General features: G+C 39.1%; 5 protein-coding genes across 6 annotated transcripts; 3 read left to right on the top strand and 2 right to left on the bottom strand.

Annotated features, from left to right (window-relative positions):
* The first annotated feature begins 75 nt into the window (after positions 1 to 75).
* Positions 76 to 2411, top strand: LOC133725080 (putative pentatricopeptide repeat-containing protein At3g15930). The gene has a single exon (XM_062152128.1). The coding sequence runs from the start codon at positions 153 to 155 to the stop codon at positions 2187 to 2189; it is 2037 nt and encodes a 678-aa protein (XP_062008112.1). The 5' UTR covers positions 76 to 152; the 3' UTR covers positions 2190 to 2411.
* A 451-nt stretch (positions 2412 to 2862) lies between these two features.
* Positions 2863 to 5125, top strand: LOC133738598 (checkpoint protein hus1). The gene is made up of 2 exons (XM_062166174.1): positions 2863 to 2986; positions 3897 to 5125. The coding sequence occupies exon 2, from the start codon at positions 3925 to 3927 to the stop codon at positions 4882 to 4884; it is 960 nt and encodes a 319-aa protein (XP_062022158.1). The 5' UTR covers positions 2863 to 2986; positions 3897 to 3924; the 3' UTR covers positions 4885 to 5125.
* A 331-nt stretch (positions 5126 to 5456) lies between these two features.
* Positions 5457 to 8157, bottom strand: LOC133725074 (protein FAR1-RELATED SEQUENCE 6-like). The gene is made up of 2 exons (XM_062152121.1): positions 8027 to 8157; positions 5457 to 7558 (listed from the first exon to the last, which is right to left on the bottom strand). Exons 1-2 carry the CDS (start codon positions 8129 to 8131, stop codon positions 5552 to 5554), a joined length of 2112 nt encoding a protein of 703 aa, XP_062008105.1. The 5' UTR covers positions 8132 to 8157; the 3' UTR covers positions 5457 to 5551.
* Positions 8158 to 12481: 4324 nt separating this feature from the next.
* LOC133725077 (jacalin-related lectin 3-like) lies at positions 12482 to 14395 on the top strand. The gene is made up of 3 exons (XM_062152124.1): positions 12482 to 12872; positions 13158 to 13649; positions 13870 to 14395. Exons 1-3 carry the CDS (start codon positions 12552 to 12554, stop codon positions 14227 to 14229), a joined length of 1173 nt encoding a protein of 390 aa, XP_062008108.1. The 5' UTR covers positions 12482 to 12551; the 3' UTR covers positions 14230 to 14395.
* Positions 14396 to 14506: 111 nt separating this feature from the next.
* LOC133725076 (protein FAR1-RELATED SEQUENCE 6-like) lies at positions 14507 to 17291 on the bottom strand. 2 transcript variants are annotated; one of them, XM_062152122.1, is made up of 2 exons: positions 17135 to 17291; positions 14507 to 16666 (listed from the first exon to the last, which is right to left on the bottom strand). In XM_062152122.1, exon 2 carries the CDS (start codon positions 16594 to 16596, stop codon positions 14587 to 14589), a length of 2010 nt encoding a protein of 669 aa, XP_062008106.1. In that variant the 5' UTR covers positions 16597 to 16666; positions 17135 to 17291; the 3' UTR covers positions 14507 to 14586. The 2 variants fall into 2 exon arrangements, with proteins under 2 accessions (XP_062008106.1, XP_062008107.1); XM_062152123.1 differs by having other exon boundaries at positions 14507 to 16596; positions 17135 to 17280.
* Between the last annotated feature and the right edge of the window lie 8969 nt (positions 17292 to 26260).

Raw genomic sequence — 26260 nt, 5'->3', positions numbered from 1 at the left:
GTATCAAGCACATGCAAGATTCGTACATACTCGTATTATTGAATATGATCTGTGGAGACCATCCATATGTATAAAAGGAATGTAATTCTTAGTTTCCGATTTGTAATATGATGACGCAGTCTCTGTTCCCATTTTAGCACCAACAGTATCGAATGTCATTCTCGCTTGCCTCCAAATGGCTCCACCCTTTAACCTTCATGAAAATGGTCTCTGTGGCAGCTTCGGCTCCAGCCCACTTGGGTACACATACCCAGTTTCATTCTTTAGAAAACCTGCCAATACTCTTTGAAAATTGGAAATCCATGGACCAACTGAAGCAAATGCATGCTCAAACCATTAAAACAGGTTTCGCATCGGACCCGGCCATGCTGAACAGGATCATAGTCTTCTGTTGTACCCATGAATTTGGTGACATGAAGTATGCACGCCAGGTGTTTGTTAGAATTCCTGAACCAAGTGTTTTTATTTGCAACACCATGATCAAAGGCTATAGTAGGACACATTGCCCACATTATGGGATATCTATGTATTCAGCAATGCGGAAGATGGGTGTGAAGCCCGATTGCTATACATTCCCCTTCTTGTTAAGGGGATTTTCTCGTGAGATTGCGTTGGAATGGGGGAGAGGGTTCCATGCGCATGTGTTGAAGTATGGTTTCGATTCTAATGTTTTCGTTCACAATGCGTTGGTGCATATGTACTCTCTTTGTGGTCAAATTGATATGGCTCGTGGGGTTTTCGATATGGTCAGTGAGAAGGATGTTGCTACTTGGAATGCAATGATCTCTGGGTACAATAAGATCAAGAAGTTCGATGAGTCCTGGAGGCTTTTCCGTGACATGGAGAAGAAGGGAGTGTTTCCCACTTCTGTTACCCTTGTCTCAGTACTTTCAGCTTGCTCCAAATTGAAGGATTTAGATGCTGGGAAGCAGGTTCATAACTACGTCAAGGAGTGTGTGGTCGAACCTAATCTAGTTTTGGAGAATGCTTTGATTGACATGTATGCGGCTTGTGGGAAGATGGATGTTGCACTTGAGATTTTTGAGAATATGAAAAGGAGGGATGTAATTTCTTGGACTACCATTGTTAAGGGGTTTTGCAATTCAGGACAAGTTGATTTAGCTCGAGATTACTTTGATCAGATGGCAGACAGAGACTATATTTCATGGACTGCAATAATTGATGGGTACGTAAGGGTGAACCGGTTCAAAGAGGTTTTGGAACTCTTCCGTGAGATGCAGACTTCAAATATAAAACCAGATGAGTATACCATGGTAAGCATTCTAACAGCTTGTGCACATCTTGGAGCACTAGAACTCGGAGAATGGATAAGAACTTACATTGACAAAAACAAGATCAAGAATGACACGTTTGTGCGAAATGCTTTAATAGACATGTATTTCAAGTGTGGAAATGTTGAAAAAGCTGTGAGGGTATTCAATGAAATGCTTCAAAGGGACAAATTTACCTGGACAGCTATGATTGTTGGCCTTGCTATTAATGGACACGGTAAGGAATCTCTTGACATGTTCAGTCAAATGCTGAAATCTGCAGTAGCTCCGGACAAGATAACATACCTGGGTGTTCTTTGTGCGTGTACTCACTCTGGCATGGTCGATGAAGGTAGAAAGTTTTTCTCTAGTATGATCACCCTACATGGGATTGAGCCTACTGTTGAGCATTACGGGTGCATGGTGGATCTTCTTGGTCGAGCAGGGCGTCTTAAAGAAGCTTATGAGGTTATACAGAACATGCCAATAGAACCAAACTCAGTTGTATGGGGAACTCTTCTCGGTGCTTGTAGAATGCATAAAGATGCAGAACTGGCTGAAGTGGTGGCAAAACAGATACTAGATTTGGATCCTGAAAACAGCGCTGTTTATGTTCTCTTATGCAATATATATGCAGCTTGCAACAAATGGGAAAGTTTCCGCGAGGTAAGGCAAACGATTATGGATAGGGGGATCAAGAAGACTCCTGGTTGTAGTTTGATAGAGGTGAATGGTGATGTTCATGAGTTTGTAGCCGGGGATGGCTCACATCCTCAATCCGAAAAGATATATTCCAAGTTGGTTGAGATGATTAAAGACTTGAAATCTGCAGGGTATTCACCTGATACGTCCGAGGTTTTTCTTGATGTAGGGGAAGAGAATAAGGAGAGTGCAGTTTATAAGCACAGTGAGAAGTAAGCAATTGCGTTTGGATTGATTAGTTTAGGACCTGGGGTGACTATTAGAGTCATGAAGAACCTCAGAATCTGTGTGGATTGTCACAGCATGGCAAAGCTGGTTTCCAAGGTGTATGATAGAGAAGTGATTGTTAGGGATGGAACTCGGTTCCACCATTTCAGACATGGCTTCTGTTCATGTAAAGATTATTGGTAACATTGTAATAAAGGATTGAATGTAAATTGGTCATTTTTATTCTCTTTAACCACTGAGCATTTCTTGTTAGAATTATTGCCACACACACACTGAGATGTATAATTTCTATAGCATCTGCCATGCTAGAGTTTACTCTACATCATACAACAAGAAGTAATTTGAAGAAAATGTCCATTCATGGCTAGAAAATTTTAGCTGCTCCTGCTTATAAGCTTTAGTTTTATGACTTTATCTCACTTGAGCATATATTTGTTATCTTAAAAGTTAAAGGAGATATTCGAATTCTGACTTTAAATGTGAGGCAAAGTTATGCTCGCAAATCACCTATTCAAACTCTCACTTCTAATTTGAGGTAAATGTCATTAAATAAATTAATTATGCATATTAGACTTTTGAGGAGTAAGGTGAAAATAATCAAAATATGCAAATTATCTTTAAAACGGCACGTCGAATTAAAACTCCAAACGGCGTGTAGTGTTATGAAGAAGGCCTTCTGTATAAATAAGCAAAGCATTGGCGCCAGTGGAGGCGAGTAGTCTCGGAGTCCAACGGCAGAGGTGGTTTCTCAGATTCAAATCTCGACGGAGCACAACTCATCAAAGGTTAGATTCAGAAACCCTAACTCGCCCCCCCCTTTTTACTTTCCTCCAAATTCTGAAGCTATGGATTTCCCCAGTTTAGAAATCGTAGAAAGTAGAAACGAAATGAAAAACTGCTCTAAGTTTCTCACTACCCAAACCGACGGTAAAGAAAGTGAAACTACATAACTGTAGTACCTTGTTAAGTATACTTACGGGGAATTGTTCGATTCAAGTGATTAGACCTTTAAATTTTCCTGGTCATTGTTTTGAGAGCATATGCTGTATTTTGTTGATAGATTATTCATCAAATTACAAATAGTAATTGATACAATGCATCATCAGATTTATGGATTTGGCTTATGTATGGTTTTAGCCTATGAAATTCGCATCAAATATCAATACACTGATCTTTTGTTTTTAGAAGAAAATGCTAGTACATTATATAAATGGTTGGATACAGAAAACCTAAAAACCAGAAAAACAACATAGAAGGAGAAAATTTTGTGCTCGGACATAATGATAGGAATAATACAGGACGCACAGATTGATTGAAGTATGAGAGGACTATGCTTAATGGAATCTGTAGCAATGTTTATAATACTGAAATTGGTTGGAAGAAAAATGGGTCATTGTGCTGGGACATTTGATGCAGATATCCTATTATTGTATTCACGCTGATTACTGAGGAAATAGTGGCATTGAAAGTGAATAGTTCTCGTATTCAAAGATTCCCGACTAAGTTGAAAAAAGTTCATCATCTTTGAGGATAATTCAACATATAATGATTTCTGTAGTCTATAAGACATGTTAGCACTATCTCCCAACATGATACTTTAAGGGACCATTTTTAAGATTGCAAAATGGTCTCATTTCAATGCAAATACTTACACTAACCCCTCCTTGTTTTGCCTCCAATTATTTTGCCAACAAGTGAGACAGAAACAGACACAGATAGAGATATGAAGTTCAAGGCATTTCTTACAGAGAACGGTGTGAATCTTTTAGAAAAGAGGTTCTTACCAGCACTAGACAAGATGGGAAAGATATGCCATCTCTTCCTCAACAGGGACCGTGTTTTCTTCCTCCACAACCTTCTCAATGGCGATGGAGTTCAATCCATTGCTCAGTTTAGCAAAGAAGCTCTTTTTGATGACTATCGCATCTCTAGCCAGTCTGATGACTGCATTGCCTTTACAGTAGACATTTCTCTTCTGCAGCGTGCTCTTCGTAGCAGTGTCAGCATATGTACTGAGTTTGGAAATGGGCCAACAGCTAATCGCCTGCAGATTAAATTAGCAAAGAAGCTTACTAAAAATTCTACTCAAAGATTGCCTTTCCTTACCTTTGAGACCAAGGGTTATAAATCTGCAGTAATCCAGGATGTACCAATCTCATCACCTTTGTCTAGGAATCAGGTTCTTGAACTTCAAACTGCTCTTGATATGGCTCAAGATTTGCCCCAGACTCTGGTTCAGGTTCCAGATTTGAATCAGTTGCAAAATTTTGTGGATCGGATGAGGCATGTTGGTGATCTTCTTAATATTTCCATAAGCAAGCATGGGGATTTACACATTCAGATTTCAACTACACTGATCACACTTGGTGCTGAGTTTCAGAAGCTTTTGGTCATAGGTGAGCAAGCTGATGCCCCGTCTGAAGACCGAAACTTGAGTGCTCAGACTCGGGCAGCAAGGGCAGTTCTAAGGGGAGATGCTCAATCAGTGCAAGTGAGTGTGAAGCATTTTGGTAAGAGCCTTCAATGCCATTTGGCTAAGCCAGACTGCGCTTTCTATGGGATTGCTCCACAAGGTGCTTGCTTGACACTGGTTTTTCAATTTTTCATTCCTGGTACCCATCGACTTGATAAGTCAATCAGTATGCATTGCAGACTTCCTGTACTTGACCAAGGGTCCAGCTAAAGGACTTTGGTGGGTTTACCCATATGTGCTCAAGTTTTAGAACTTTAGAAGTAGTCAGTGATATATGTCTAGACAAATTACTTGTGATTTTGGTAGAGTTGTATTTTACCAATCATGTTGTAGACCATGTTTAATGCTCATACCTTACATGCTCTCTTAAGATGGTACACTGTGATTCATAATAGTGGAGTTGCCTTTCTCATTGTTCGCTCATCTTTCCGCTTATAACGTTCCTACCAGGTACCACTAGCAACAAGAAAGTGACTAGTTTTTAACATGAATACATGAGTGTTTGTATGTTTTCTTGACCATGTGTTCAAACTGTAGTTGGAGACAAATAATCTCTTAGAGAGCTATATGCAATACTATTTTGATTATAATATAATATTTTACCGTGCTTGAAGTTTCTTTCACAATTTACACCCATGAGAACTGTGGGAGCAAAAGGATCCTAACTATTTAGTCGAAATCTTTTCTGAGAGGGGATCAATTGCGATGTTATGTCTGTTTTTGTATGCTTACAAAGTTCAAAGCCTTTATCTAACAAAAACCAATACAAAAACAAATGACAGTGGAGAAAAGAGCTTTGTATTGCACACATTTTCAGCTACACAGAGTAGACATGGTTTTATATGATACACCATACATTCTCTAATTAATTTTATAACTACAAGGCACAATCTTCGGTAATACAAAGCTTGTTCAATATCCCATCCAATTCCTGCAATGCAATCTTGTAACGGTCTTGTGATTTCCTCCCTTCCTCCACAACCTGCACGATGCATTTATACAGATGATCGTACCTGTGAACTGGGTTATTAATATCAATGCCACTGCAGCTGTGATCATAAACATAACTGCGCTTAACATCTTTTCTCCATCGTGAAAGAATGTATTGAGCTGGAATCTCCTGCATGCCATTTTGGTTTAGGATGGAGAGCGCATGCCTGCATAAATATCCTTTGAAGTTGAACATACCACAGACGCAAAGGACCTCCATCTCAGATGGATTATACAAAACCTCATAATCTCTCATCTCTCTCCTATTTCCATCAACTTCAGTTTGTTCCTTCACTGTATATGTAATGACTGGCCCATCGACATTTAATTGTCTTGTGCTAAAACAAGAGTACATCCCCTCTACCTCCTTTCCAAACTTCCTTAAGATGTCATTAGTGTATAGTTCTGAGAGTTGCAACTCAAAATGACTTCCCGATTTGAACATATAACTTGAGTTTCTTGAATCCAAATCTGCCAAGGCTTCCAGCTGATGATGAGTCTGCAGAGCTTGATCATACTTATCTAGAAATTCCTTCAGAGGAGTACTTTTAACCAGAAATTCTTCAGAAAATGAAGAGACAACCTCATTTGGTTGCATAGGAAACATTCCTGCCAAAAATATATCCTTCAAATATACTGGAACCCACCGCTTTCGATCATCATATAATGCTTGAAGCCATTTATGATCTCTAATTCCATGACGCTGGACCATATCCTCCCAGGCTGCTTCAAATTCCTCCACCCTCAAAGAATAGTAAACTGCTCTAATAAAAGCTGCTTTAATTGCCTCATACTCAAATGAACCTCCCAAATTTTCTGGAATCTTGTGCATTATTTGAGACAAGCAAAGACAATGAGAAGCTCTAGGGAAAACATCAGCAATAGCAGTTTGTAATGTTCTGCATTGGTCAGTTATGATGGCTTGTGGAGGACGTCCCAATATGCATGTAAGCCAAGCTCTAAACAACCATGTATAGGATTCAATAGTCCCACTTGCAAGTAAACCACAACCCAGCAGCACAGATTGTCCATGGTGATTGACTCCACTGAATGAGACCAATGGGACTTCAAATTTGTTTTCCAAGCATGTAGTGTCAATGGCAACTACGTCACTGAAATAAGTGTAAGCAACCCTACTCCTCGCATCAGCCCAAAACAAATTTCTCAAGCATCCTTTCTCATTTAGATCCACTACATAAAAGAAGTCTGGATCCATCAATTGCAAGCGAGAAAAGAAATTCTGAACAGCTTTGGCATCTCCTTCTTTAAGCTTCAATTGATTGGAGTAGTCAACTTTATTACCAGATTCTCCTTCGTCAACATCTATGCTTCTGTTACCCTCGGAATCAATAATCACCGTTCGGAATAGCCTTATCTTTTGTACTTCTTCAGCACTATCCAACTGCAATGATCTTTTGGTTCCACCACCTATGCTCTTGTGGGATTTATAAAATTTGCCACTTGCTGGACTGATCAAATGGTTGTGCTCGAGCTCAACTTCAATAATTCTCCACCTGTTGGATTCCATTAACCTGAACTTCACCATTGCTGGACAACCGGTTCTAGTCTCCGGCCTTGGGCGATTAGCTTCACTCTTCTTTTTGAAACCTGCACTACTGCAGCTAAGCTTTCCTCTGTACCTTTCCTTGCTCTTTCTATACCATGTATTACTCACTCTAACCCCAAACCCCTGTTGCTTAGCATAGCAATTGTAGAAGTAATATACATCCTCATAAGAATCGAACTCCATTCCAGCCGAAGGAGGGAGAGGATTCTCTCCTTGCATAATGCCGGTTTGACTCACAAACTCTGTCATTGCACAGTCTCCTTCAATCTCATAACCATCAGCATCATCATCGCCCGCCGGCTCTGTGTTGAGAGAAACTTCATCCATCTAAAAGCAGATTTAAAAAACAAGACACCACTTTAACAAGAAACATAAAAACAGCAAAATCCAATTAAAGTCAAGTATATATTCCTACTAAACAGATCAAAATTTACTGTCCTTCACTTTCAGATGTCCTAATAGAATCAACTACCTCGATTAAAATACCAAGCTAGTGATCCAATCACTATCTAGAAGTGTTAAAAACAGCAACTATAGGGTTGTTTCCTAAAACTGGAGAAACCCAATCACTAGTTTTGAATTCTGAAACTTTGCCTATCATAAAACAAACAAAGCAGTTTCCAACTTCTCCACCATTTTCTCAGCAACCAACCCAAAATAGTGAAACTGAATGCCAGTCTACCAAATTTGAGAATGGAATGGGTATACGGATTAATCATAAAAGATATGACAAAATTCAATGGAGAGCAAACAAGAAATGACAAATTTGTTTGGTTTGGAAGTGGGTGGGTATACCTGATGGGAGATCTCGGGGGAGCAACAAGAGTGAAGAGTGGGCGCTGGTCTGACCAAAAGCTCAAGTGTAAATGGGGTTTCCGTTTTTGTGCTCCGTATGGTCATGCACTCGTACCATTGCCGTCCCTGCGGCTTTGGCATGTTTTTAACAAACAATTTCTATCATGTGCTTGGCACATGTTTTTCTTTTTCATAATTTGGTCAAAAGTCTTTGTTTTTTTCTTTTTCTTTTCACTAATTTTTTTTTTTTTTTGAATCAAACCCAAATCGGGTGTCAATATATTTCATTACAAGCCAGAATATGCAGTTACATACCATTTCGCTGCCATTTAAGGACATAGACAGACAAGAAGTTAGTGGTAGTACCCACAGTGGTACATAGAAATAGACCTACTCATTATACAAATAAATACGTAAAAGTAACGGGGATTCTCCATTGGTACTACGCCAGAGGCTCTAGAAATCTAATTTCCTAATACAAGGAAATTTATTGTAATTAGACAAAAGCTAAAAACATAGGGTTGGGTCAAAGGGCAAAACCCTAGCCCAAATTAACAATGAACTAGGGCAGCACCCCAGCCCAAACTTTAGGCCCAATAGGGTCACCAAGGAGATTCACCCAGGCCCATCATCTTTGTTTGGACCAGTCCACCGGCTCCTCCCAGTCCAGTCGTACACCACAGTCTGGCCACGTTCCGGCCAAACCACGTCACCTCGATTTGCACCGCTACACCATCCCTGTGATTCAAACCGTCGAGCCACGCCGCCATCGCAGCCTGCATCACCACGAAAACACCATCCTCGATCCAGGCTTCGCAATCCCCACCACCAAAGATCAAGACCCATGGCGCCGTCGATTGAAGAAGCCATCAACGAGGATCGAAAACAGACCTGTACCGCACGACCACCGCCTTCGCCACCATCCCAGCTAAACCATTTGACAAACCCGAGAGAATCCCTTAGATCGAGTTTTGGCCCAAACTCGGGCTGTTTTCCACTTTCAAAATTCCTCACTAGGTCTAATTTCAATGCAAGATTATAGAGCTGTCAATATCTATCAATTTAAGCTTGCTTATAGCAAGTTCACCCTTTGGGTCACTAGGTCTCTGGGTTGAAACACTATTCACTTCTTTTTTATGTTTGTTACTTTGTTTCCACCCGTTGAGTGAGATCGTTTGAAAGTTATTTTACAATTTCAGTAAAAGGTACTCAAGAATATTTTCTTGAATTCTTCTTCTGGTGAAATCTTCAACTTAAGCTTCTGTTAATAGAGTACACGACGTGAGGAGACCTAGAGATTTTTTTTGGGAATTTTTCGGATACCCGAGCTATTTATTATGATTTTTCGAATTTTCAAGATTATAGAAATTATTTAATGGAAGAGAACTAGAAGCGATGCAGTCTGTACCGTCCAAATTACTCACCGCCTAATTTGGGCCATTGATTAATCCTAAATTTTGGACTATAAATAGCCTTGGACGCATCAGACGATCCAGATCGTCCTAGACACATCAAACTCAAGACTCGGTTGCTCGACTTGGCGACTCGGTTGTATCCCCTCCATTAGGCCACCTCCGGCCGGCGTACTGATGTCGTTTGGTTCGTATTGACATTGCCTACGTGCCAATGGCCACAATCTATTCGTTCATCGAGCGTGGAGAGAGAATCGAAGTCTGAAAGTTTCGGTAGCTTCAGCGGTTTCTCTGCAATTTCCAACGACTCCGGCGATGGTTTGACGTGCATGAGGTATGAAAGTTGATCTCTAGTCTTTGTTCTATATGTTAGTATACATGATTTTCGAATTCGATTACGTTTTGGAAGAATTGGTTTCTGGGTGTTTCAACCATCGTTGAAATTACCGTTCATGGTGGTGCTTTGGGTTTTCTTGTTGACGTCATGATTCTTTTGTCTTGGTGGCCACGCTATAGGAGGGGAAATGGGTTGAAACGAAAAGCCCAACCCACTCCCACTACCCCCATCCGTGTACTTGAACCAACATGAACCGAGCCTCTAGCGACACCACTGGAGTCGCTGCAACCACCGACTCAGTTTGGTTACCTCCCCAGCCGAGAACCCATGGCAGCCAAACACGTGCTTGCAAAAATCAAACCCCCACCTAGAGCGAAGCCTCTACCTTCCGCCTCCACTACCGAGCCAAAACTGATCAAAGTAGCCGCCCACCAAGCCTGTGCTACTACAACCATTGCAATAGGCCGATCCGATCATAGATCCCCTCCGCCGAGGCTTTCGCCACCTCCAGAAACCGATGCCGCTGCACACAACATCGACTGCGATCCGAAACCTAAAGAAAAGTATCCAAACTTGGTAAGGAACCAAGCTTTAATCCGGCCAAAACACCAGTACTGCTATGCACCAAAGCGAGGAACCATTCCTCCTGCCATTGCCGCCTGAGAGAAACTGATGCCAGAGTGCCCTACCAGTAGTTTGAGAAGCCGCCGCCACTACTACACTAAACCTAGGGTTTCGGTATGAGGCTCTGCAAAAAATGAAGCGTAATAATTCCAATTTAAGAGCACGTTTACTTGGAACGAAAATGAAAATGAAGGGAATGATTAAGGGATAAAAATATTCATGCGTTTACCAACACATAAAGGAATCAGAATGATTTCGGGTAAAAGTATTCATGCGTTTACTAACACGTAAATGAATTGGAATGAGTGTAGGTTACACCTCCTTGTCAGGAATCGATTCTTGAATACTAAGGAATTTGATTACGAAGGGGGGAGATGAGTTTAGGGATCAAAACCTTCGGAATCAAGACCGATTCATTTCTTCTCCCATTCCAATTGTCTCCGATTCATGATTATTTTCCATTCCAAGTAAGTAAACGTGTCATAATTGTTCTTGGGCGACTTCTTCTTCGATATATTCTCCTCTTTCGGGTTTTCATCTAATGAAAAATTGGTAGGTTCGCAAGTTGCTTAATCCTAAAACCAATGTATCCTCTAAGAAAAAACAACCATCATCACATTTGTCATCTAATTAAGCACCGCACGTATATTGCATTTTAGACGAATTCACCATTCTAGCTAATAGCTTCCAAACCTTAACCTTACAAGTCAACCAGGCATCCATCTAAAATCAGGCACAGAAGTAGAGGGGGGCTTAGTTGAGCTGCAGGCCACCTTATTTTTGTGAAAAACGTATTTTAAGTACAGGTTTCATATAGGGTTTAGCTTCTGTAAAGTAAAAAAAAAAAAAAAAAAAAACTCCTCCCAAGTCCCAACTCTTATTTTAGCATCTGTCCCCATTTTTCAGTTCTATTTTTTGTCTAACTTGGTCATTAATTAAGAAAATATCTCTAAATTTAAGAACTTTGGTTTAAATTTCTTCACATAAAATTAACTTCAAGTTGCTGCCCACCCGGCCTCTTTTTCAATTCTAGTTCCGTCTCTGTCCAAAATTAAAATACACTAACATCTACCCTGCTTTAGCATCAGGTTCTGATGATGCTTTTCTTTGTTGTGTTTGTACTAGGCTTCTTGTTTCTCAAAGCTTCCTCACTCACAAGGCAATCAGATTCATCAATCAACTTGCTATATATTGTCCTAGCCTTTTACATCACAGTAAGATATGAAATCGAACCTCTGAACTACCGTTGCAAGATTTCGAAGAAAATTTCCTAAAAACAACTCGTTCGTAGAGTCGAGAAGAGTTTACGAAAGCTTACAACTTACAAGCATGGGTTTACAACTTTTTGCATCGATATGCATGTACTATAACATTTGATATATTGGACCAAGGAAATGGTTCATTTACTTTTGGAGGTTCATTAACTGACGGTAGACGAAAGTAGTCAACCCAACATTGCGACATATAACATTAATCCTTTTGATCTAATTGCTACTTAACTTTCTTCTCCATCGCAATGGGGAGTAAAGTACGTTCTAAGGCTTTGATGCATGTCTGGTACTCGATCTGGTACGTAAAGTGAAAGAGCAATAATGCATTTGAAAAGCGGTCTAAAGTGCTGTCTGCTACTATCTCTAATTACACATGGCTTTAATCAGGAACATGGCCTAGGGACCAAGGGAGAGCAATAACTCATGGTACTCGAGGCATCAGTCCAAAGACTCGGTTGTTTTTTGTGTCCATTGCCATAACAAAGAGTAAAGGCAAATATATAGGAAAGGAAGAACCTTCACCGTAGGCTTCTTGTGTTGCAGAAGCGAATTTGAATCCATGTTTTGCCTTGCTGTCAGTTGAGTCGAGATATATTTCGGGGTCAATAGGTTTATCTATTATACTCCGATGCTTGTCATACATTAATTTTACATTTGATGAACCAAAATACTGTAGAATTTTTATGCGGATGAGTAGAATAATGTACGTCTTTCACTTATGACAATTTGATTTTATTATAGAATATTAGACAGATGGAAAAGCAAGCCCTCACTTTATTTAAAGAATTTGTTCTTTCTTATTGCTCATACATTTATCAACCTCTCCATTATTAGTTTCGACCACTTTGCTTTATTCAAAGTCTAGCTAGCTAACAGCAACCATGTTCATCACCCCCACCCTCAGCATCTCTTGTATAACTTGCATGCGGGGAGAGGAAGGTTCTAGCGTTAATGAGCTTTCAGGCCGCGGTGGTGGGAAGAACAACAGCTCAGTACGGACGTCGGAACTCTACGGAGGGTTAACTAGTGGAAGTCCTTGGGATGATGGAATCTATGATGGCATCAGAGAAATCACTCTGGTTTATGGCCAGTGCATCGACTCCATAAGTGTGGCATATGATAAAGATGGTCAGTTTGTTAAACCCGGAAAGCATGGAGGTGTCGGGGGCGGTCACCTCCATAAGCCCCTAACTACTGTCGAGGTCAGCTTCAAGCTAAGCTCTCTATAACAAAGAAATAGGATAATGTGTGGATCAGTATTTTCTTAGTCACAATTCCATGATACATGCAAACATATATATCTCCACCTAAAACTTAGAGAAATTCGATATGTATTAATGTATATATCATAGATGATTAGATTTGACTGAAACAGAAAGATATCTACCATATAGATATCAATCATATTTTGCAATTTGTATATCAAATAGAAAATCTTAAGTTTTTTTTTTATATATAATTATTTTAATTTTATAAATAAAATACAGATGAAACTGGAGTATCCAGAAGAGTTCCTAGTTGGCGTCAGTGGATACTCTTGTTCGGTACCCGGGATGGCACCAGAAGTGTTGCGATCACTCAAACTTGAGAGCAATAGAAGGTCATTTGGACCGTTTGGAGTTTTAGTAGGCAATCCCTTTAGTTTCAGAGTACAAGATGGAGAGCAAATTGTTGGCTTGAAGGGAAGAAATGGTTGGTACCTAGATGCAATTGGGTTTCATATATCCCCTGCTCCCAAGAGTAAACTCTTTCGGAGAGTTCAACAGAGCTCGATACCGTCGGAACTTTATGGAGGAGTGGCCGGCGGAGGTCCTTGGGATGATGGAGTCTACGATGGCGTAAGAGAAATAACACTTGTTTATGGCCAATGCATCGACTCCATATGTGTGGCATATGATATTAATGGTAAGCTTGTTAAAACCGGAAAGCATGGAGGTTATGGGGGCAATCACCTCCACAAAAACCTAAGTATCGTTGAGGTAAGCTTCAAATTAAGCTCACTTTGATAATTCAAAGATATATTTTTCGTTAACCTATTTTCTTTGAGTCGAACTCAAGAATTCTCACTTAAATATCAATTGATCATAAGTTATAAGTTCGAGAAATACAATATGGACACAGAAAGATATTGCGAATTGTATCTAAACGAAAAATTCAAAATAAAAATCTTAACTTCTTTTCTTTTCAAATGATATGCAGATAAAGTTGGAATACCCAAGTGAGTTTCTAGTTAGTGTCAGTGGATACTCTTCTTCTGTACCCGGGATGGCACCAGAGGTGTTACGCTCACTCAAATTTGAGACCAACAAAAGGTCATATGGACCATTTGGAGTTGAAATAGGCACACCATTTACATTCAGAGTAAAAGATGGAGAGAAAATTGTTGGTTTGAAGGGAAGAAATGGTTGGTACCTAGATGCAATCGGGTTTCATATATCCTATGCTCACAAGAGAAAACGCTTTCGGATAGTTCGGAAGCATCTTGCCAAAGCTTATGAGTCCTTGGTTCAAATCACTAAACCTCTTACAAATGTTGAGTGCACATTAATAAGCTTGTGATTATTTCTTTTAAGATAGAGTGTAAACAATTTGAATGATGTTGAATGTTTTTGAGGGATTGAAGTGATTGATCGGATCAAAATTTGTTGTGCAATGGTGAGCTTGGCTTCCGAGCAATTAAAAATTTGTAAAAAAATTGTTTGACAAATTTATCTCAGGCCTAAAGTCATTTCCAGTAGAGTTTTTCATTAAATTTGTTTTAGTAGAAGACGTCAATTGCCACTTTGTATGTATGATATTGACATTGCGCAGGAAAAAGCGAAAAAACAGACTGAAGTAACCCGAACAAGGGATGTGGAACAGAAGAGCAAAGTGATGACACTACAGTTAATAATTACAAAAGCCTTAACATTAACATTACAAGTTTTCAGGCTCATGCTTGTCTTCTATCTCGTGAACTCTTTTCAAAGACTCTTCAAATGCTTGCAATGCTACATTGTAATGGTCAAGAGAGATCACACCTTCCTCTACAATTTGCAAGGCACTTCTATACAGCTGACTGAACCACTGCATACGGTCAGTAACATCGACATTATTGGAGCCATGATCTGGAATATATAAACGCTTGTAATCCTTTTTCCATCGTGACAGAATGTACTTGGAAGGGATCTCCTCCACTCCATTAAAATTAAGGACACACAAAGCATGCCGGCATAGATACCCATGGAAGTTAAAGCAACTGCAGATACAACGAACCTCACCTGCTGTTCTGTTGTACAGAACCTCATAATCTCTTATCTCTCGCCGATTCCCATCTGCCACGACACGCTCCTTGACCAAGAATATTACAATTGGTCCATCAATGTGCAACTGTGTAGTGCTAAAACAAGAATACATCTCCTCCACTTCAAATTGGAATTTTTTGAATATGTCTTTTGTGTAAACTTTTGAAAGCTGCAACTCAAAAGAACATCTGGTTTTCAACATGGGACTTGAGCTTCTCGACTCAATATCTGCAAGAGCTTCTTCCTTATGCTTCTTTTGTAGAGCCAATTCATACTTATCCAGAAATTCTTTCAGTGGAGTTTGCTTGTGTACGTATTTGTCAAAAAATGGACTCAAGGTTTCACCTGGATGTGCAGCCGACATTCCGGCAAAAGATGTCTCTTTCAAGTAAACTGGAGCCCACCTAAATCGGTCCTCATACAAAGATCGAAGCCACTCATGATCACTAACTCCAAAATGCTGAATCATGAATCCCCATGCTGCTTCAAATTCAATCACCTTCAGACTTTCATAAACTGCTTTAAGCAGTGTCTTCCTAATGGCATCATAATTGCGCGATCCACCCAACTTTTCTGGAACTTTTTTAATGATCAGGGACAAACCAAAACGATGATGACAGCTAGGAAACACCTCAGCAATTGCACTCTGCAAAACATTGCACCTGTCAGTAATAATTGTTTGCGGAGAATGTCCTGACACACATGTAAGCCAAGCTTTGAACAACCAAATATAAGACTCTGCCGTCTCCCCAGCAAGCAAAGCACAACCAAGCAACACTGCTTGACCATGGTGATTTATCCCCACTAACGCCACAAGTGGGATCTCAAATTTATTTGCCAAGTATGTGTTGTCAATATATATCACATCACCAAAATAACCGCATGCTGCCCTCGACCTAGCATCAATCCAAAACACATTTCTCAAACGCCCATCGTCATTGATGTCCATCAAGTAAAAGAAATTCGGATTTGTCAACTGCATACGACAAAGGTAATTATAAATTGCTTGTGTGTCACCTTTTTTGAGGTTCAACTGATTGGGAATATCATTCCTGGCTTCTGTTGCATTCGAATTCGAGGGTCCATTACCCCCTGAATCTATCACAAGTGCTCGGTACAGCTTAATTGTTCGCTTTTCTGCATCTGAACTTGACTGTGACTTCCTCTTTGTTCCACTTCCCATCTTTTTCATCGATTTGTAGATCTTTGTACCTAATAAGTGGTTATGTTCAAGCGCAACTTCAAGTACCCTCCACCTTTTGGAGTCCACTAACCTCATCCTTAACATTGCAGGACAGCCAGTTCTTGTTTCCTTTCTCAAACGGTTCACATCTTTAATTCTTTTGAAACCTTGACTGCTGCAACAAAGAACAGCACCATACTTCTCTTTACTGTTCCTCTTAAACCATGAATTCTTCACTCTAACCCGAAACCCGACTTCCTTAGCGTAGCAATTGTAATAATTATAAGCATCCTCATACGACTCAAACTCCATTCCAATAGCAGGCGCAACAAATTCCTTTTTTCCTTCTGGGACACGATTTTCAGCATCCAATTCTGTCAAAACACCATCTCCGTCAGTTGCAATCTCATTGCTGTCGGGGTCCTGTACTTGCTCACTGTTAAGAGAACCTACTTCCATCTGAAAGACAGGTAAAACCCCTTATTTTCCTACTTTCAAGTTCAACAAACAAACAATTTCAGAGACCAACCTGCACAAGAAGGCATAATGCTATCATATAAGTGTGTAAACTAGATTTTCAGCTAACATTAAACCCATCTTCCAATTGATGAAAACATCAATACAGCACAGGAATCAATACCCACTTTAACCATCACAGATCATTATACCATAAAATTACTTCCAAAGCAAACAGTCAAATGGTAATCAATGTATCAAAGTTCTCAAACTCTGTAAAGCAAATGTTGGTGTTTGTCTACACAACTGAACACTAATGTTTGTCCTCTTCCAAGTTAAATTTCATCCTACTTTCTTTTCAATAGGTTCCAGCAGACCAAACAGCTTATTAGACACATGCAACTAACTCCCAAGATACTCATAAACATCGGAAGATTTTGAGTCAAGCGCAGAACCCTAGGAAATTTGGGACCATGTTTTGAAATTAAGAAACGAAGAAAATTGCAGGAATTGGATTGAGAATTAAGTTAAGAGTACTTACAGGATCCGATGAGAAGATGGGTAGCTCCGGAAACTGAGGGTTTGGCCGGCCGACGAGGTCCTCTGGTTGGTTCTGTATTTTAGTATTAGTCCAAGCATGAGAATTTTAGTAATCTGATCCCATGATACAGTTGGGTTTCATTTGATTTGACACTGTGCACAAACAGTGAATCTGAATTTGCCACGCAGTAAACAAGTCTGCTACAACCTTTTTCTTCTTCTTTTTTCTGTTTACTTTTTTTTTTTACAAACAAATTACTTCTTTTTGATAAGGGTGATTCTAGTTGGACCTCCAAATTTTGTCTTTGGACCTCCTCACTAATTTTTTTCTTATAAACTTCCAATTTTGTCCCTTATATTTCTATCTGCACCTCATCTTTTCACCATGTATCAAGCTGAACCATTCTCCAAAGGAACATTAAACCAAAATTTCAATAATCGGTTGCAACCATAGATGAATCTCATAACATCAAATTCCATTAGAACATCGTTATGAAAATCATCCTCTTTCAAAAGAGGATCTACATGTGTATTCAAAAATTCTGGTCTTCTTCAATTTCAGTAGGTTCTTAAACCAATATAGATCATTAGTTTGAAGAATTATTATATAATTTACATTAGTATGTTCAAGGTCGAATAACCAGAAAATCTGCTGCTTTTACCTTGGCCAATATAGTGATGTGGAGTAGGATGATGAATCAAATAAACTGTGCTGCTATAGAGAATTCATCGCCTCAGATTATATCAAAATGAATATCTTTTTCCCTCCCTTTCACCTCATGGCCACACCAATCTTGAACTCAGTTTCTAAGTACCTTGGTGACTTGAGCCCCGCCAACAAGCAAAAACAAATCTTAATGTTCTGGCTCCCCATTTCGTTGATCGAAAATCCTTTTAGTGGTAATACTTTAACAATAAAATCAGCATATTGATGATAAAGAAAAGCAACAGTATTTATAGTAGGGGCTTTCTTATCCACCTACACCACCTGCCTCTGTCTCTGCACCAATGAGCAGAAAGAAGCCATTGATGACCTCCTCATCTCTTCCATTGCGACAGAGATCGACAAACAAGTGCTGTCATGAGTTTTTTTTTTTTTTTTTGGAAAGGGTAAAATTGGATTTTGAAAATTTTAAAAACTAAAAGAGGTCCAAAAAGAAAATTTGGAGGTCTGAATAGACCCACTCTTTTGATAAATATTAAATAATGAGGTTTGGAAGCTAGACAAATTGGAATGCTCATTCTCACGTCTATGTTATCTATACTATTATTAAGAGAAGAGACTTTGTTAGCCAAAATCTAAAATTTTGACAGAATTAACCCTAGAAGATTAATAAACTTTGAAAATTAATTAAATCACAAAGATAATTAAGACATTTACAAAAAATATTTTTATTAAAAAAATTTGAAAAAAAATATCCACAACCCACTTTTCTCTCTCCCATTTTCTTTTCTCTGCAATAACCAACTTTTTCCTTTTTTATTTTCTGAAAAAAAAATTTAATAACTTGCATATGCAGAGCATGTGTGGAAAAATGCTAGTTATTAATTATTTCAACTAAAATTTAAATCACTTATCTAACTACTAATTTGAATATTTGTCATAGAATTCTAATTTTAGAGCCTCGTTAGAGTCTCTCCTAATATTCTCATATTTTGATATATTGAATTTATATAATATGAAAATTTTGTATAATAAAGACAATGGTACATGTGTTGGTTGAAGTTTGGGTGGTCAATGTGGGTGTATATATTTTCTTTCGTTCTAATTTTATCGGATGTTCTTGAAGGTATTGTATATTGGGTCCTTGACTCAAAGCACCAAAATGAGTCAAAATTATCCTACTTACCTCAGCAACAAATTTTCATTCCCAGCTACCCAATTTAATGTTAAATGACAATTTTACCCCTAGTTAAATTAATAAACTACCCCTATGCCATCGATCTATCTAACTCTCTCTCTCTCTCTCTCTCTCTCTCATCCCTCTCACCGGATCAAGAAACCAAGTCAGAGTTTGAACCATGAGGGAGGTCCGGCACCGACTGCTGCCTCAACTGGTACGGCGTCAGCTGTCAGCCTTCAACTCGCCGTGTCGTCGACATTAACCTCCGCGGCGAGTCAGAGGACCCCATTCTCTCCAAGTCCGGCTCAATCGCCCCCGAGATTTGCAACCTCAACAGCCCCACCACCCTCATCCTCGCCGACTGGAAGGGAATCGCCGGCCCAGGCCCTCCGGCGACTTAGACCACGACCTCGACCACGAAGACGACGTCGTTTGCAGCAATGATTTCTTCAACTGATCTCCTTCGTCGATAGTGACTCAGAGGTTGAGAGCGCCGCAGAAGACGGAGATTTGAGGTTGAGAGCGCTGCAGAGGCCGTATATTGGACAGCGACGCGCCGATTGAATCCTGGACTAACCGGATGTACGAGATAGAGAGAGAGAATTTCGATTTGTTGACGTGGTGCCCAGAACATTTTCTGGGTGCCCAAATCAATTTTTTTTTTTTTTTGTAAACTGTGGGCAGAAGAAGTCCGAGAAGGAAAGAAAAAAAAAGAAAAAACGTTTTATTATCTTGTAATAAGGAGGCAGAAAGCCGGGAAGGAAAGAAAAAGGGAAAAAAAAAAGAAGTTCTATTGAGGAGCAATAGACGTCTATTGGGGGGCGATAAATGTTTTGAATTGATGTAGTCTTCTCGTTTTTTTCCTTAATCAAAGTTTTATTTGTCTAATTTTACGTAGATTAATTCCTATTCCGGCGACCAAAAGGTTTAGGCAATAGACGTCTATTGGGGGGCAATACAGGTTTATTCAGAGGGGAAATAAACCTCTCCAGCCCCATATGAGATATTCGACAACCTTTTTGGAGATTTCCAGTTAGGTTTCATAACCCTCTATTGCCCTCCAATAGATGTCTATTAGGAGGCAATAGAAGTTCATTTCCCCTCTATTGGGGGGCAATGAGGGGCAATAGATGTCTATTGGGCGCAATAAACCTTTTCCAGTGACCTATGAAATCTCCGACAACCTCTTTAGGGACCTCCAGCGAGGTTTTTAGAAAAGTCCGGTGGGCGGCAGCCAGTGACCAGAATTTAGCTACCGGTGACTGGATTTCGGCGAAAGTTGGCCTAAATCCGGGGCGACCGGTGACCAGATTCCGGGGCCGGTGGCGAGGCTCCGGCGAAGTCTACTATGATTTATCTCTCCTCCAACTTTTTTTTCTTTCTCTCTCTCTCTCTCTAAGTAACAAAGGGGTGAGAGTAAAATAGTATTAAAAAAAAAACTTAATGGGGTATTAGATGAGACTTCCTTAGAGTGTTTTGGGTAAGAGAGAATTAAACAAAACTTAATGGGGTAAGTGGGAACAAAAATCCCTAGAAATGGGGTAAATGGACAAAAACCCTTGTATATTTTCTATCTTGGGCTTCTCCCTTTTTATTCAAAGCTTAACAAAATTAATCCATGTATGAGTCGACAAGCCAACTGCATATCAAAATTCTAGGCCCATACTGCCCCTACAATTTTTATGTAAAATTTTAAAAGCGCCTCCCACTCACCCCTGATTGACTTGTCGTACCACACACATGACACAGTGACCGTACTAAAGAACTGCTCAACATAGAAGGTAAATAGTGGTTGGTGCTACATGTACACCTTCTCATTAAAAACAAAGTTTATGTAGAACCTAAAGCTATAAGCAAGTACTCGTATAAAGTTAAAAAGTAATTTTAAGCGAGTAATTATTCCTTGACTTCTAATATGTCTATCAATTTACTCTCGACTTTTCAATTTCGATAAATGACACTCTAATTTTTTCAATTTTTACCGATTTGCCCCCATTTTCGGTCAATTTTTCTATAATTTCATCCAAATATAATAAAACTCAACTCATATGACTAGAATATAAAGGTATATTTACAATTACACCATGACGTGATAACAATTTACACCATGACCGCATGACGTGATAACTTTTGTGGTTTTATATCATCAATAAAATGTCTAGAAATTTGTCCAAGTAACTTATTAGGTGTGAAAAACACCAAACAACATTGAAATGTCTAGCACGTCAGTCAAGCACTTGAGCTTGACAAGAAATTTGGATTGAGTTATAGAAAAATTGACCACAAATTGACGATAGGAGGCAACTCGCCAGAAATTAAAAAAAAAAATGAGTGAAAGTTAGGAGGCGAATTGGAAAACATGGGAGAAGTTAAGGGGCAATTCAGCTAGTTTTCCTTTCAAGTGTCAACCTTTTAAGTTGTAGCAACCACTAGGCCATACCTGTATAGTAAAAAACTAAAAACTAGCTTAGGATAGAATAGTGTAAGACAGCGCATGGCTTAGTTTGGGATTGCTGTGCTGTGAGAGGAAGCACTTCCGAACTTGCTATGAGAGGAAACACTTCCGAACTTACTGTGAGAAGAAGCAGCTAAGTGTTTTGTAAACTGTTTTTAAAAGTGCTGTGAGAACAAAAAGCAATTTCTAAGTGTTTGGTAAGTTGCAAGACAAAAGTGTTTTGGCTGGGTATAATTACCAAAATGGTCATACATGTTAATACACTAGGCACATTACTTATCTCATCATCTCCTTTTTGTACTGTACTATTAAAATCAAACCAAGCAGCAACCTTGTTAATTAACTCAAGGGCTTGTGAGACATTCTTCCCATGAACTCTGCAATTTCTATTTTGCCATAAAAACCTAGCAATCACTGCAAACCATTCTAGCTCCCAATCTTTAGCAACAGTTGCAACATGATTAAAAAGCTCCATGAAATTTCGTTGACTTGGGCTTTTCTAAATTGTGGAGTTGGTTTCGGAATGCTTTAATTTATTCGTGAGTGAGAAATTGTTAAGCATGTGTTGTTTGAATCATTTTGTTGGAGTTAAAAGGGTGATTTCTTAGCTTCAGCGTGAGTTGTTGATTTTCTTATTTACTTTCCTTTTTAATTTGAATTGTTTGACTTTTACGTAATCTCCTGAACTAAACCACATGCAGGGATTACTATGATTTCTATTTATTGATTTTAATGTAGTCTCCTGAACTAAACTATATGCATGGATTACTACGAAATTGGTTTGTGTGCCTTTTGGTGACCTCCTGAACTAATTTCTATGCAAGGATTACTGGTTTTTATTTAGTTTAATTTGTGAGTACTGTTGTGGTTGAGACTCGTAGTGAGTTGAGAAATATTTTATCAGATGTTTTGTGGTTATTTAGGTATACTCACATGAGCTTGCAAAAGCTTACCGGGTTTGTTGTTTCAACTCGGTGCACTATTCCATGGTGTAGGGGTTATTGTGCAGGTTAGAGTAACAGTTGTCGAAGCTGAGGTTTTGTTGCAATCATAGCTTGGACGTAGTAGGGTACTTTGGTTTTAATATTCCGCTGTGTAGTGAGTGTGGTGGGTGCGTTTACTTATTGAATTGTTATTCAGTTTAATTTGTAAACTCTCGGTAATGTAATATGTGACTCTAAAGAACGAGTTGGTATTGACATTGTGAGCTCGGTTTGTTAATTTAGTTGTTTAATTTAAATGAAAAATTTTCTAAGTATTTTTCTTGTGCTTGTTGAGTTTTCGTGTTTCGGATTTGAATTCCTTTATTCAAAATTCGGGGCGTGACAATTTATTTGTTTAAATTTAGGGAGATTAGTTCCCATTCCGGCAACCGGAAGTTCTATTGGGAGGCAATAAACCTTTCCGACGACCTCTTTGGGGACCTCCGGCGAAGTTTTCAGAGAAGTCCGGTGGGTGGCGGCTGGTGACCGGACTCCGGCGAAGTCTCCTATGGTTTCTCTCTCTTCCATTTTCTTTCTCTTTCTATGTAACAAAGGGGTGAGGGTAAAATAGACTAAAAAAAAAAAAGACAAAAAACAAAAAACATAATTGAGTATTAGGGAAGGCCTTATCAGAGTCTTCATGGGTAAGGGGGAATTAAAAAAACTTAATGGGGTAAGTAGGAAAAAAATCCCTAAAATTAGGGTAAATGGTCAAAATCCCTTTCTTTTATATTACAAATTGGATGTGACATGTCTTTGTTTGTCTTAACAAAATTTCAGTCTTTCTGAAGAAAAAGAAAAAGAAAAGAAAAAACCTACTGCAATCAACAAGTCCTACACGGTTGATTTTTACTACGTCCGCCATGATGCTGCGCTATCATGGTGTAGATCTACATATCAAAGATTCAAAGCAAGTCTAGAGTCTAGAGAGGTGTATATGCAACGAGTCAAGATTGGGATTTCTCTGTGTGTTTTTTTTTTTTTTTGAGAATTCTTTGTGTGCTTACTAGAAGAGATTTGTTGAAAGAAAGAAGCCATTATGGGTTTTCTATTGTTGTTGTGCATGAATTTCTTAAGAGAAAATCTATGAATCGATGATTATTGTGTTCATTAATTCATCCTCTATTCCTAGACCAATTTCACAATAAAAGTGAAAATAATAAAAATAAAGGAGTATTTCTAGAAGAGAAAAGCTTGGATACAAGAACAGCGAGAGTGATAATGGAGAATAGAGGTGAGTAAGAAGTTATTCTTTTTATCTTTTGGATTGCTGATCAGGTACAAGTAATAGTATAAAGATTTAAGAAAGGTTGTCGAATCCACGAGGATTAGATTCCTTTCACTAGCTAGGGTGCCAACCTAAGGAGAGCTAGAATTTGCAAATGTACAATCACGAACCTAGAATCACAAGGAAATCTAGGCTCATAGTGAATATGTGCAAGATTGAGTAGTGATTTGATTTTGGTTTTTGAATATAGTTTTGAATTAAAAATAACTAGATGCTCAAATGTAAACTAAATTACTCTAAACTAAACTAGTGATATAATGAAGGAAAGTTAGGATTTTTTGTTTTTTTTTTTAAATAACAAGTCCCACCCTCAATCCCGATGGAGAAGGGTCTGCCACACTCTGGGAACCCACCCCCCATCCCCCTATTTTATTAATAGAAGAATAGTTGACAAATACAAAAAAAGTTGGGGGGATTAGACCAAAACCCAACCACCAAAATTATGCTAAATTAATTAACCGATTTCTCTCCTTGCATCCATCTCGGAGTCTCGGGTATGACAAGGGACATGCTCCTTTTGTAATATCAAGTAACCCCTCTCGGGTGTAGTACTTAACTACTTAAGTTATACATTTCAATCCGGCTAGGTATCTAGTGCATTACCCTAAGTGCATAAAGCTTGGAGATGAAGAAACTATGCAAACCAACCATGCTTATCTCTAAGTGATTGTAGTTCACAACCCCTTCATGCACACCTAGTGTGCTTTCATGCTTTAACATTCAAATGTTACCATGCTCTAAACATTATACCATGACATGAAAAATACTCATACTTAAAGTGGTAAAGTCTAAGCATATGCATTCAACTCTTAAACTAGCATGTAGGCATGTTAATCAAAGTTGCATCAAATCATATAATAGCATCAATCCACACAAGATTGGCTAGGGCTTTCAACCCTAGCCCTAACACAGTAACTACTCACTCATATCAAACAAATTAGCATTAAATCTATAATATATATCAAGATAAATTAAAGAGTTAAAGGAAAGAATGAAGTGGTTGAAGCCTGACAAATTGATGGCTAGCTCATTCTTATCCTCCTTGATTGCCCTTAGATCCTCCTTGATGGTGGAATGAATGGATTATGAACTTGTTGATGGTGATGAAGATATGATGCTCCTTTGGCTAATTTTGAGTGATAGTGATAAAATTTATGGTGGTGGAAGATGGTAGTTGTGGTGGTGATGATGGGAGGAGATGGAGTAGTAAGGGGAGTATGGGTTTGGATTTTGGGAGGTGGAGATGGAGGTTTTGTGGTAGAGATAGAGAGAGAAAAGAGATGTAATGGATGGTATGGGTGGTTTTCTTGCTTATAGGGAGATGAGATGCTTAAATAAATGGAGAGAGAGGTGTAAAATCATCATTAGAAGCAAAAGGGAGCAGTTATAGTCTTGTAAGAAGCATGAAGGTAGAGTATGAGAGTGGTAATAGATCCCAGAACAAAGGAAAAATGGTATGAGAGTGATGGTGCATGTAGGATAGAGTAGGTCATGATGAGTGAGAGATGGTGATTAAACCTAAAACATGATAGATTTTGAAGTGATGATGATGGTGGACTTTTGGGTAATAGGGAGTAGAGATGGTATGGAAAAGATGGAAGAAAGGTATGGTTGAATTGGAACCAAAAAGTTTGGAATTTGGTTAAAATAGAATGATGGTGAGTGGATGTAATGGAATAGATGTTATACTAAAGTGTTCGTTAGTGGGATTTCATGGTTCGAGGGTGGAGCGGAAATTATTTCGAACAATTATTCATGCGGAATGTTTTGATTCAAGAGTTGACATTTTGTACATTTCGATTTTGTGAAAACTTCCTTCACAAAAGTCGTAGAGCGCATCGATACAAGTTTGTGCATATACGGAACGCGAAAATCGGAGTTCGTATGAAGAAGTTATGTGCTTCGGAAAAACTTTCCATTTTTGATAAAATGACGAAACTTTTCAGAAATTGCAAAAAAGGCTAGGTTTCCATTTTGGGAAACCCGAGCTCTCTTCTCTCTCCTCGACCGGAAATCGCCCGATTTCCTTCACCGGCGATTTCTTCCTCCTCCGGCCACCTTTAGACGTGAAATCCTTGGGTTAGCTTCCCCTCGAGCTTGCACACCTTTCTGTGGTCATCTTTCCTCCTCTCACGGCGGCTACGCGACGCGGGAAGCAAAACCCGATCCAGGCTCATTTTCGAGTCAACTGCATTTTCTATCAACTCCGGCCCCCTTTGCTCGAGATTCTGGACTCTCTGAACTCGCCTCAAGATGCTGAACACGCTCCAAGAAGGATCAGACTTGAAGTGACCTGTGGACGGAGAACGAAGCCTCGCTGGAAAACTGGAAATTTTCCGAGTTCTCGTAGCTTCCAAGGTACTTTCGACCCTTTTTACTTCGATTCAAGATTTATGATAGTTATGAAAGTTGTTGGGCTTGATGAGACGAAGAAGTGCATATAGGTTTCACCACCATTGGCGGTGGTTGATGACGGCTCTGCCACCGTCTGTGGCGGCGGTTTCCGGCCACTTCCGGCCACAGAAACTGTTCCTATTTTTAATCTACATATCGATAC

Source organism: Rosa rugosa, chromosome 1, assembly GCF_958449725.1.
Source record: "Rosa rugosa chromosome 1, drRosRugo1.1, whole genome shotgun sequence".
NCBI lineage: Eukaryota > Viridiplantae > Streptophyta > Magnoliopsida > Rosales > Rosaceae > Rosa > Rosa rugosa.
This window is presented reverse-complemented; position numbering and strand designations above follow the sequence as displayed.